This window comes from Octopus bimaculoides, chromosome 11 (assembly GCF_046866305.1).
Source record: "Octopus bimaculoides isolate indiv1 chromosome 11, ASM4686630v1, whole genome shotgun sequence".
Taxonomy (NCBI): Eukaryota; Metazoa; Mollusca; class Cephalopoda; order Octopoda; family Octopodidae; genus Octopus; species Octopus bimaculoides.
In genome coordinates this window covers 67,770,494-67,784,167 of record NC_142938.1, presented here as the reverse complement: position 1 = coordinate 67,784,167, position 13,674 = coordinate 67,770,494, and the positions used below count along the sequence as shown (strand labels likewise).

Below are 13,674 nucleotides of genomic sequence, written 5' to 3'. Positions count from 1 at the left end.
AACACGGGAGACTGCATGAAGAAAGGAGGAGACATCGTCCTCAATTCCCTATGGCTGTTGTGTAGGATCCCTTTCAGTGCCCTCATTGCCACTGCATTTACTTATATCAGTCTGTCAGTCACTCCCATGAGAAACAATGTACTGGAGGCAAAGGAGGATGAGTGACCTGGAACAATGCTGCCATCACCTTTGATGGGCCATCACAAACAAGAAGCACAATGATATAATCATATTTAAACAGTGATAGAAGTATCTGGCTACTTTTGCCTTCACTGAATCCTCATTATTTTGTGTCAAATTCCAAAATTCATCTTTGCTGCTGGATGGATTTCCTCCAACAACTGCTCAAAAGTTACCATTGTTGTCTTAGCCTTGCACTCCATCGCCCGTGCAGCAAACACATCTGTGATGCATTGTGTTAAAGCCCCTCCCAGAATGGCATAAATAGTTGGGCAGACAGTTGAAAAATGTGAATTACTACAATCAGGTTGGATCTTGAACTGATATCTAGTCCTCACATGCATACATCTACCATTTGAAATCACGGTCAGTTGATGATCCCTGTGTTGGACGACTGTGATTACTGAGTGTAGTTAGTTTCTGTAGATTTACTGGTTGAAGCCAGCTCAGCCCTTCATGTATAAACGCTGACATATGGTAGTGCTTTTGTGGGAGTGCTCCTGTTGTTTCTAGCAACTATAGATGCTCCCTTGTTAGCTCTTTGGTGTCTTATAATACAAATAGTGGTATTGACAAGAAATTGAACCCCAGTTTAAGGGTCAGAATTTTATACTCTGTCACCAATATTGCATTGAGTGTATGGCCTACATAGTGTATTCCTACATAATCCAGTTCACTCAGCTGTAAATAGGCACCACTGAGTAAGAATAACTGACTGTTATAAGGAGTAGTAACATTGTAAAATTAATGAACATTTTGTTAGCTTGTGATTTTAATTCTGCCTGTGAGTATATAATTTGAAGAGGGACTGAGTGACTTGCTCAAGATATCAAAATACATTACATCAACACAAAATATCCAACCACTCTGGGGTAAAGAGATCCACTTGATCAACCAGCCAAGTGCTCTTCCTGTGTCTAAGGGCCAGCATGCCAAGACTCCAGATCCCTCTGTATTGTGCTGCATGCATACAAACAGCCAAGCTCTTGTTTCCAGTCCATTCTTCGTGTCATCATTCCACAAATGTTTTTGACACCATTTTGCTCTCTTCCCCTCCACACTTCCTGTCAGGAAGGTCTTGAGGGATGACTAGTGGTGCATCACATGTCCAAAATATGACAGCTTTGTGGACTTGATTCTCAGCAATAGATGTCTTTGAATTTTCCCCTTTTATAGTACTGCAGTGTTTGTTACCCTTTCTTTCCAACTTATTCTACCCAATCTATGAAAGATTCACATCTCAAAGACTTCTATCTTCTTTTCCATTACTGTGTACATTATCCCAGTTTCTGCACCACAGAAGACAATTGGAATAACAGTTTACTAGCCTCAATATTAGGTCCAGTCTTTTGATGTAAATATAGATTTCTTTCTTAAAAACAAAGTTAATTGCTTAACCCTTTCGTTACTGTATTTATTTTGAGATGCTCTGTGTTTCTTTCATTTACTTTAAATATATCAAAGAATTTAGTAAAATAACTTAGTTATCATTCAGCTAGTGTTAGGAACATAAATTGTGACTGAGGTTTGATGGAAGATTTTAATTCAAAACTTATGAAAACAAGACATTTGTACTCAGAGCCAGAACCGGTTTCAGCCGGGTTGGTAACGGAAGGGTTAAGGATACTTATTATAGTTTATTGAACCCACTCTGATATTTTTATGAGGAGATATTCTGTCAGTTATGATGATAGATGCTCCAGTTGATCCAATCAATGGAATAACCTGCTTGTGAGCTTAACCTCTACTAAGTGGCTGAGCACTCCATAGATATGCATGTCCTTAATGTAGCTCTCACGGAGATTCAGTGTGACACAGAATGTGACAAGGCTGTCCCTTCAATATACAGGTACTACTCACTTTTGTCACCTGAGAGGACTGGAGTAATGTGGAAGTGCCTTGCTCAAGGACACAACATGCTGCCAGTAATTGAACTCACAACCTTACTTTACCCACTTATAATATCAAGTAGAAAGAAAGAAAGACAAAATCAACCTTCATAGTATTTGAACTCAAATCTTAGTGAAACAAAACTAAATACAAAATATTTAAAATCATTATTTTCCAGTGCCTTATAAATATTTATTCACAGCTTTCTCGTAATGGATTCTAAATCATATTTCTCCAACGCAATTTTTTGATAGCCAATTTGATAGCAACAAAACTAAATGTTATTTGTCATTTTATCATGATTCTTTTATCAGTCAATTACTTTTTAACCTAATTCTTCAAGGACCTCTTATATCTTGCAATTAACTAATTCTAAAGACTCAAAAGCTGACAAGATAGCACTTTCAATTTCTGATTTCTCTTGCATAGTTTCATATCCTATCAAATTCACTACATATTAACACATTTAGTTTACATGCTACTTGAGGAGTCAGTATTATTATTATTATCTCTCAAAGTAGTGAGCTGGCAGAATCATTACCATGGTGGATAAAAATGCTGAGCAGTATTTCTTTTAGCTCTTTACATCCCAAGTTCAAAATATCATCAAGGTCAACTTTAGATTTCACCCTTTCAGAGTTGATAAATTGAATACCAGTTAAGTATTGGGTTGATATAATTAACTAATTCCTCCTCCTAAAGTTGCTTCCTCTATTCCAACATTCGAGCGAGGTCATTGCCAGTGCCACTGGACTGGCTCCTGTGCAGGTGGCATGTAAAGTACACCATTTTGAGCGTGGCTGTTGCCAGTACCACCTGACTGGCCTTCGTGCCGGTGGCACATAAAAGCGCCCACTACACTCTCTGAGTGGTTGGCATTAGGAAGGGCTTCCAGCTGTAGAAACTCTACCAAATCAGATTGGAGCTTGGTGTAGCCATCTGGTTCGCCAATCCTCAGTCAAATTGTCCAACCTATGCTAGCATGGAAGGCAGATGTTAAACGATGATGATGATGATGATGATGATGATTATCATCATCATCATGTGAAAGAAAGCCTTCAGAATACAAGGTCTGTGATTTCATGTGCCTTAGAATCAAACCAAGGAGGGGAACTCTATGTGGTCACATACCTGCTAGAAATAGCAACCAAATCATTGCCCTCAAATTACGGCCCACCTTAAATAAAGAAAAAACATAAACAATATAATGTAGCCCTACATACTCCAAATAAGAAGGATGGTTATGGCTGAAATATGTCTGCTTGTCCAAGGTTTGCACTGGAACTAAACACTAACCCAAAAATCATTACATACAAACCAGTTCTTCAACAATGCCTTAATAACCAGCTCAGCCTTCCTATCACCCACCCTAAAATATCACAATATATGTTGTACAGACTATCTATCTGGTTGAGCAACTTACCCAGACCAGTGCAACTCTTCTATGCCAGATATCCTAAGCTTCCATAGCAGTCTTCATATCCTCAACTTGCTACCGTCTTCCACAAGTTATTCTTTTCTTGGTCTGCCAATAGATGCATGTCCATGTGTGGGTTTCCAGAGCAGGTGATCACTGGACATTTCATTCTTGCTTCTCCAGCAGTGTCCTGCTTAATGTGTTCTTCCTCTGATTATCAAGGTGATAGTAAGCAGATTGTTATTCAGTTGCTGCTTTGCAGGGTGGGGTTGCCAGGAAAAAGTGAGAACAGCACAAAGCATTCTCATGTATTTACCGTCAAGCTTCTTTTCAAGTCTCTTGTCCAGTGTCCATGCTAAAGAGCCCTGGAGAGGTACTGATTCAACAACTGCTTTGTAGTAAAGACAGAACTACTTAAATGACTCTTTTCAAGTCACTGATCAGGATTCTCGATATCAAGATAGTCCTAATCACCACTAATTAGCTTTAATTTTAGCATTAAATGAACAAGACAAGATACTTGTCTATCACATAACATTCACAGTTGATCTGGTACTTTATACCTGATGCTAGGTGAACACAGACATGTATGACTGAACTTTCCATATATGCAATACTCCTGCCTTCAGTTGATTTGAACTCAAAACCTTTGAGCTGAAAGTCCAATACTTTAGCCAAACAGTTACTTTGCATCTATAAACATCACTCTCACATAATTGTCATATCTCTAGAGTTTTGTTTTCTTGATTTAATGAAGTATGATTTAAGGAGTGTTTATACTATAATACTATCAACAAATTCTTAAATGGACTGTAAAGAGGATTGTAAAATACATCTTTTATTTATGGCTACTTAAAACTGAAAAGGTAGAGTCATAATGTCTTCCTCCTGTTATCAACACACACACAAACTAGCTCGCTCGCACACACACACACAAACCTCACTCACATACACACATATAATCTATATGAACCAACAAGTGAGATTGTATATAATCATTTACTGTTAGAAATAATAGTCAAATCTCTTTCAAATTACACTTTCCTATCAATAAAAAAAAGAGATTTCCAAGGCTGAGAATAAGGCATGATGGTCATGACTAGAATATTTTAATTTTATATTGCATTATGTGTCATTAGTTACAGGTTTTCAACAAATCAATCATTGTTTCACTACATTTCCAATGAGTCCGATAGCATGGTACCTCCTCTCAGGTACTCCCAATGCCCTCATCTCTCCTCCTCTTTCTATTCCTGTTGTGTCCACACCCACACTCTCTCCCAGGTTCCACACTGACTACTGTCCCCAGCCCTTTTCTTTCCAAAATGTAGTCCCTCTGGGTATTCTCTCCTTGCATGTTTTTGCTGCAGCCATCAACTGTTCGAGAAGAATGTTAATCTCATCAATTTCAGTCTTGAAGGATTGTCAAAGATTATAACTACAGCCAGTTTCTCCCAGTCAATATAATAAAAAAAAAATTATCACCAAATTTTGCCAGGAGAATTGATCAAACCAATTGATCAAACCAATCCTCAGTATTTTACTAGATACCCTTTCTAATGTATTCTACAATCTCATCAACTTATCTGAAACCTGTAATTGTTAATAGTTATCTCCATTGTTTGAATTATGTTGTTATAAACCAATTGTAAATCTTATTTTACTATCCATTTATAATCTCTCTCTCTCAGCCAAATCTTATTCAATATTCATCTACGTAATATATATATATATATATATATATATATATATATATATATATATATGTATTTATTTAAAATTAAACTGATTTCAATGTTTTATCTCAAGTTTTATTTCTTGTCTTTTTTTATTTACTTATTTATATATATATATATATATATATATATATATATACATATTCTAAAAAGCTTTTCTATAGAGAAGACATGAAAAAAATATATATCCTCCTCTATTCAGCAATTTCTATATTTGTCAATAATTTAACTTCTATTGTATTTGGTCATTTTTAGTGTATTATTAGCTGACATCAGAGAAATGTTTCTGAACATCACCAGTACAGGTAAAAGAAGACAAAAAAATCTTTTCTGTATGCATAAGCGTTTGCCTAATACATTGCACTGCAAGGAAGTTGGTATTGCTGTACATCCAGCTTAGATGGAACTACATTGTTAATGATTAGTGTCTCACTAACAGCATCTTACAAATCGTTACTAAAACTGTATTTTTTTATTTTTCATTAATTTTTTTAATTTTTTTTTTTTCTTTGTAATTTGTTGCCTGACAATTTGCGATTTAGTGCTTAGCTTTCAATGAAATGTTTAGATTTCTGTTGCTGTTATTGTTTGAAGAGAGAGTTCAGACAAAGTTATAACTAAACAATTTCATTGAATTCATTGCTTGTGAGGTTATTCTATTCAATTCTTTTCTTTATCTTCTTTCTTTTTAACAAGGATTCAAATAATCAAAACCATATCTTTCATTTTGCTATTCAGGCATACTTGCATTTTTAACTTCAACTATTCTAATTCTCAACTTTCTTATTAATTTTTTAAAATTCTTTTCTGAAAACTATCTTTTTAATAAGCTATGCTATTAGTCTTTTTCTTCAGCCCTCATGTAAACTTTCAACAAACTGTTATTATCTTCTTTGAATCCTTAACCTCTTCAAAGTAATATCCCCGTATGTCATCCAACTTATTCCCAAATAACAGACATTCAACAAACGATAATATTTGTAGATTTACTTCTTCCAAAAAATATTCTGTATTAGGTAAACATTACAGTATTATTTTAGATATACTGACTAACTACAATAAACTGTAATAAAAGATTTCATGGAACAACAGTACGTATATGTTCGTGTGTGTGTGTGTTTCAAGAAAGATTTGTTTATATGAAAAAAGTCTTTAAAGAAAACTAGAATGACATGAATAATTTGGAAGGACGTTTCCATTCTCTTCCAAAAGGTTCATATCCTTGTTTTTTTGGGGATTTTTTTTTGTTATATAATAAATAATTTTTTTTATTTAAGGACTTTCCTCAAATGTTTTGACTACATCAAGAATTCTATTCCCAAGTGGATTGCTTAAAAACTGTGGAGATCTTTTCCATCTGAAACCATCGGTTGCCTTGTTAATCCACAAATAAAGTATATTTATCCATCAATGCAATGTTGAGCACTCATCTTCACTTGTTGATACTAGCTTGCATGTACATGTGTGTGTGTCTTTGTAAAGAGAAAGTATGAAAAGTAAACTAACTGATAGTATTCTAAGTGAAACTCAAAACTCACCATTAGCATTCATACATCTAACTGCACACAAGAAATACTGTGTGGCAATGATTAGCGTAAAATGTAATAAACACCAGCTAGAGATTTCAGTAAATAGCTGATGATATCAATGTTACTGTGCGCTGGCAGAATCATTACCATATCAGAAAAAAAATACTTAGCAGCATTTCTTCCAACTTTACATTATGAGTTCAAATGCAGTTGACTTTGCTTTTCATCATTTCAGGGTCAACAAAATAAGTACCAGTTGAACAAGGGTTGATATGATTGACTTATCCCCTCCCCAAAAATTACTGGCCTTGTGACAAAATTTGAAACTAATGTCACAGTACAGTGAGTAACAGTATGCATAGTGAAATATTTCCAGGTAGGGAGGCTCCGAAAGGGGTCTCAGGGAGTAGCGTACCTGCCTTCCTGAGCTAGTTTTCTACCACATTTCTTAAAATTTGTGGTAGAGGCCATGGTCTCGGGACCACTCGTGTCTAGAAACTGAAGTTGGGGGTAAGCTCCCTGTAGAAAATCCAGCTCCAAAACAGTCTCATGATAGCAAAGGTGGATGGACACCAGCCAGCCAGCCCAAAGGTTGGGGTGGGCTGCACCTGCCTACCTCGGTTGCTATGGTATTGAGGTAGATCCAGCCACCCCCGTTAACGGGGACAAAACCCAGATTTAAAACACTGGATGATGGTGATGATGACAGAAGTTGACATAATTTTGTAATGAACACTTACTACTTCACACAAGATATAAAGAAATGTAGAAACCTGAAATAGCTACAAGATATTCCAGTGAATTTTAGTTTTGGAGTGAACACTGAGTGTGGGGATATGCTGAAAAAATCCAAAATAAATTTAGAGATTAACTTAATTCATGTCATTAGACTGGTTGGATACTGCATGAATTAACCTTCTATTTTATCAATGACTTGTATTGTTTACAGATGATTGTAGACTTAGTTAACGAGATGTAGTTGCTATACTAATGAATTAACAAAAGGTTATACATTAATTGGTGTGAAATTGATAGTGATACTTTAGGATAAGTAATTGATGAAATCCTATTTATTTGTAATTACTCTAATGGCACAATTAGTGTCATTTAGTTGAGAAGGTATATATTTTTTTTTTTTATAAATCATTACAAGGCCTAGCAGACATTAAACTGATTTTATTACCAAGAATAAGACATAAGCTCCAGTGTTTCTCAACCATTTCTTTTATCTATGAGCCCCTTTGATTTCTGTTTTAGTCAGGTGTACCCTCGTAGCCATTCAATGTTTGAAAAATCCTATTATAGTTTTATTGTTAAATATTATTCGGGACTTTTTAAGAAATTTAAATATTTTGAGTATTATAGAAGTATAATCAATTTATTGCACGTAAATATAAACAAAAAAAAAACTCTTACAATGATCCCCCAAAGGTCATATGGGCCCTGGTTGAGAACCACTGAGCTAAGCCAAAAATGTAATACTTCCAATTTTTTTCAGTTCTTTTCAAAACTTTTCATGGTTTATTCCCCCCCCCCCGCCCACACCAAATTTCATTCTTTTCTATCTGTTAGTCCCATTCAGTTTCTTACTGCTTCCCCCCCCCCAGACCTCCATTTCAGATTTTTTGGCATTTTAATTTTCTTCAAATTCTTTTCTGTATTTACAGGGGATTTTTTTTGTTTTTTTGCCATTTCTTTTCTTTTGCTGTTTTTGGCTTTTACTTTCTGTCATTGGATTGTGGCTATGTTGGGGCACCGCCTTAAAGGGTTTTGTCAAACAAATTGACTCCAGTACTTATTTCTAAGTATGGTACTTATTCTGTCAGTCTCTTTTGCTGAACGGCTAAGTTATGGGGGACATAAACAAACCAAGCAGTGGTGGAGCACAAAGACACACACATACATGACGGGCTTCCACAGAGTTTCTATCTCCCAAATTCCCTCACAGAGTATTGGTCAGCCTGGTGCTATAGTAGATCTGCCCAAGGTGTCACACAGTGGGATTGAACCTGAAAGCCAAGTTCTCGACCACACAGTCTTGCCTATGTAGCGAGATCGTTGCCAGTGCCCCTGGATTGGCTCTTGTGCGGGTGGCACATAAAAGACACCGTTTCGAGCGTGGCCGTTTTCGTGCGGGTGACATGTAAAAGCACCCACTACACTCTCTGAGTGGCTGGCGTTAGGAAGGGCATCCAGCTGTAGAAACTCTGCCAAATTAGATTGGAGCCTGGTGTTGCCATCTGGTTTCACCAGTCCTCAGTCAAATCGTCCAACCCATGCTAGCATGGAAGGCGGACGTTAAACGACGATGATGATGATGATGATAATATATATATATATATATATATATATATATATGTGCAATCCAAATAAGAAAACAAAGAGTTACAATTGTTTCTGCACCAATTCTGTTTTTAATGCCAATTCCTGCTAAAGTTCTTTGTGAAACAGGAGTGGCTGTGTGGTAAGTAGCTTGCTTACCAACCACATGGTTCCGGGTTCAGTCCCACTGCGTGGCACCTTGGGCAAGTGTCTTCTACTATAGCCTCGGGCCGACCAAAGCCTTGTGAGTGGATTTGGTAGACGGAAACTGAAAGAAGCCCGTCGTATATATGTATATATATATATATATATATATATATATATATACAGAGCGAGAGAGAGAGAGAGAGATGTGTGTGTGTGTCTGTGCTGGTGTGTTTACGTCCCCATAACTTAGTGGTTTGCCAAAAAGAGACCGATAGAATAAGTACTAGGCTTACAAAGAATAAGTCTTGGGGTCGATTTGCTCGACTAAAGGCAGTGCTCCAGCATGGCCGCAGTCAAATGACTGAAACAAGTAAAAGAGTAAAAGAGAGTAAAGAGTAATATTTGTGGTTTTAAACATTAGAGTGGCACTTTGTCAAACTCGTATCAAAGGTGCGTGCTTACATTGCATCACTTTTCACAAGGATCTTTTGTGTGAATTAGCATTAAAAACAGAATCAGTAGAGAAACAGTTGTAATTGTAGGAGAGTATTGTAGTTTGCTTGAAGCATTGTGTAGTGTTTGTAAAGAATAAAATGTTTTGAATGACACAACAATGCACTATAATACAAACAATGGACTATAATAACTTGTAATTTAATCATCCAGAGTCTGATGTGATATTTCAGAATAAAAATTCCTTCCTCAGATATCCCTAGGAATTAATGTCTCACATATCCAATCTTATAATAGTCCTTTCTACTATAGGCACAAGGCCTGAAATTTGGGGAAAGTCAATTACATCATCCCCAGAGTGTAACTGGTACTTATTTCATTGACTCCTAAACGATGAAAAGCAGAGTCAATCTTGACAGAATTTGAACTCAGAACATAAAGACAGATGAAATGCCACTAAGCATTTTGCCTGTCATGCTAACGATTCTGCCAGCTCACCACTTTATCCACTCTTATAATTTTGATTTCGAATTTTGGCACAAGGCCATTGAATTTAGGGGAAGGGGTAAGCTATGTGTAAAAATGACAGTGAGAAGAAGATCGAGTCTAGCAAGAGAAAGTGAGAGAGAGAAAGAAAGGAAAACAGATGGAGAATGTGGATTAAGTGGAGTGAGATTAAATTAAATTAAATGTGTGAGAATGAGGAGAGTAGAAAGTTAGGAGATTGAAAGTTAGGAGAGTAGAAAGTTAGAGTAGAAAGTGAGGAGCAGATTTAAATAATGGGGGGAAGAGGAAGAGGAAGAAGAGTATGACTATTCTCTGTCTCTTTTCGAAGTGTACATGAGTAAATAAAATGATGACATGATCAATTGAAAATAATTCTGTTCCAGTATCCTTTGGATAGTTCTTCAAAGTGGATTAGTTCATGCAACCAACTAATTCTTTTTGAAGTGTGAGTGTTTAAAAAAGACATTTTAAAAATAATATAATAATGAAGACTACTTAACAAAATATCAGTTTTATAGGCTATCATTTTTCTTGCACGTGTGTGCGTGCGTGCATGTGTGTGCGTGTGTGTGTGTATTATGTATAAATATATATGTGAGTGAAAGAGAGGTTGCAGAGTTGAATTAAAAAAAATATAGCAGTATTGTGCAAGATTGTGTGTGTGTCTTAGTTCCTCTTGATCTTCATGGAACATCGGAAAAAGACCTTCCACCTAGCACAGTCACCTGCCTTGTCATGAGCCTGCCTTTCAGGTAGGCCAAGCCCATATCTCTTAGGTTCTCCCCCTCCTCAGGTCTCAATAACTCTTCCTCACTTTGCAACAATATTCTCTCTAATGAACTGTGTCAAAACAAGAAACACTAATTTAAAAGCTGACATTGTAAAAGATCACTTATAAAGCAATCTATTACTAGAAATGCTATGGAATACACTATGGACATTACATTAAGCCCCTTTACTCCTTATGAAACATAGGCCATTGATAACTTTTCTCCAATGTTCTCTACTGTGAGCTGTCTCCTCTCCCAGATCTTGCTGGTTTTGAATTGTCATCGATGCTTCTGTAACTTTCCTTTTTCTAGGTAGGGATATTGGCTCTATGCAAACCCATTTTTACTTCTGGGAAAAACTGGTCCATATTAGTCTGACTCTCCTTTGACCTGTCCAACGTGGAAGGCTCTACTAGGACTGAAGCACAAGCTCTAAGGGTCATTGAGGTGCATACACAACCCTCTACTGCAGCAAGGACTGGGCCTTGAGGTGGAATGCACTATGTGTCAACTTGGAAAAGAATTAATCAAGGACTTGGAAGAAGTTGATGTGAACAAAAGATATTTGGAAAGAATTAAACAAAAAAAAAAAGACGAAATAACAGATCCTTTACTCTTTCAAGAGGAATTGAAGATGACCAAAAAAAAAATGCATTCCACATATAAAACTAAGTGAAATACTACTATACTTATATATAAACATGTTTTTATAATCTGACTTTTTTGGATTGCATTTTTGATTTTTCTGAGAGACTTCATTGGCAGCTGTTTATTCTACATGTATCTTTCCAACCACACTGCATACTGTATATGTCTTATATGCGTGACATGTTATATCATGTGATGATATGCTACATGTGTGATATGCTGTGTGTGACATGACATACCACATAATGATATGCTACATATGTAATGTGCCACATATGCTGCATAATGATATGCCACATAAAGATATGTTACTTGTATGATGTATTATGACATGTGCTACATGTGTGCTATGCTGCATCATAATATGCTACATGTGTGATACACCAAATATTTCCAACTGCATACACCACCACACTCCTCTTATAGCTGCACTACACCCTATACAACATCCTTTCAGCTATATTTCATGCCACCATCTTAAAGATACACTACACAGCATACACTATCCTTACAGCTCTGCTACATCCCATACAACATGTCCTTACAGCTATGCTACTTTCCACACACTCTGTCCTTGCAGGTCACACTACACACTGCACACAATCTTCACAGCTATACCACACCCCACACACTGTCTTTATCACTACTTACTATACAATGTACCTGTACAGCTATACTATATCTCAAACACTGTGATAATGGCTCTACTCTACATTAAACTATACCCCATACACTGTCCTTGTGGTTGGTTGGCACTCCGTCGGTTACGACGATGAGGGTTCCAGTTGATCCGATCAACGGAACAGCCTGCTCGTGAAACTAACGTGCAAGTAGCTGAGCACTCTACAGACACGTGTACCCTTAACGTAGTTCTCGGGGGGAGATTCAGCGTGACACAGAGTGTGACAAAGCTGGCCCTTTGAAATACAGGTACAACAGAAACAGTAAGAATGAGAGAAAGTTGTGGTGAAAGAGTACAGCGGGGTTCGCCACCACACCCTGCTGGAGCCTCGTGGAGCTTTAGGTGTTTTCGCTCAATAAACACTCACAACGCCCTGTCTGGGAATCAAAACCGCGATCCTACGACGACGATTCCACTGCCCTAACCACTGGGCCATTGTGCCTCCACTACACTGTCCTTACAGCTACACTAAAACCCACATACCATGTCTTTAGAGCCCCACACTACACTCTACATTAGTGGTTCTCAACTGGGGCCCATATGGTCCTTGGCAGCCCATATAACCTTGGTGGTGGTGGTGGTAGTGGCAGTGGTCAACACAAGCAGACTAGTAAAGGGGGAGCCACAGTAGTATATTAAGGGTCCATGAAAAAATTTTGCCTTAAGCATATTTATTGCAAGAAACGGCTGGATTTCTTTCTCTAATGTTTTTACATAGTTCAAACTACACAAGTGAATGTGTGAAAAACAAAATACAAATTCTGAGAGAAATATCTATAAAACTAGTTTTAAACATCGAATGGCTACGGGAGTCCACTAAAATGAAATAGTAATCAAAGGGGTCCATAGATGAAAAAGTGGTTGAGAAGCCCTACTCTACATGGTAAACCAGTAAACCATTGTGTGTAGAATGTACAACATAACATTAGAGACCCGAGCTACAGAATCCCCTAACCAAGGTTTTTAACCTCTGTCTCTTCTTAGATATTCACTTAATTACATTTATGTCATAAATCAACTCAAGTACAGCTTACTGAGGCTACACTGCTACTACTACTATTACCACCATTATCACTACTACTACTACTACTACTACTACTACTACTACTACCACTACTACCATCATTGAAGTCCTTCATTGTATTATGCTTACATTTCGATCACCCCATATGTTTACATGCATCAATATTGATTTTTAATTTTTAATTTTTGTTTAGTATACATTATATTTTACTTGGCACAGTGACCAATTTCAATAAGAGGTGGAAGGAAGGGTTGTATAGTATGATTGACTGAGACTCTGTATAATTAACAAGTAATTTTTAGTTTATCAAGCTATTACTACAATGAACGAGAAAGAAGGAAAGACAGAGAAATTCATGGAAATAATAAT

The 13,674-nt window shown here is 36.8% G+C and overlaps 1 protein-coding gene across 4 annotated transcripts in view; it reads left to right on the top strand.

Annotated features, from left to right (window-relative positions):
• The window catches only part of LOC106870965 (uncharacterized), a 55,549-nt gene that overhangs the window by 32,302 nt on the left and 9,573 nt on the right, over nucleotides 1–13,674 (top strand). For 2 of the 4 annotated variants that reach the window (XR_016243703.1, XM_052971903.2), the window contains exon 2: nucleotides 5,479–5,528. The exons of the other annotated variants lie outside the window; for them this stretch is intronic. Coding sequence is in view for 1 of the 2 variants with exons in the window: in XM_052971903.2 (XP_052827863.1) it covers nucleotides 5,479–5,493 (15 nt within the window). In the remaining variant the exon portion in view is untranslated. The remainder of the gene's footprint in view (nucleotides 1–5,478; nucleotides 5,529–13,674) is intronic. 4 annotated transcript variants of the gene reach the window in all.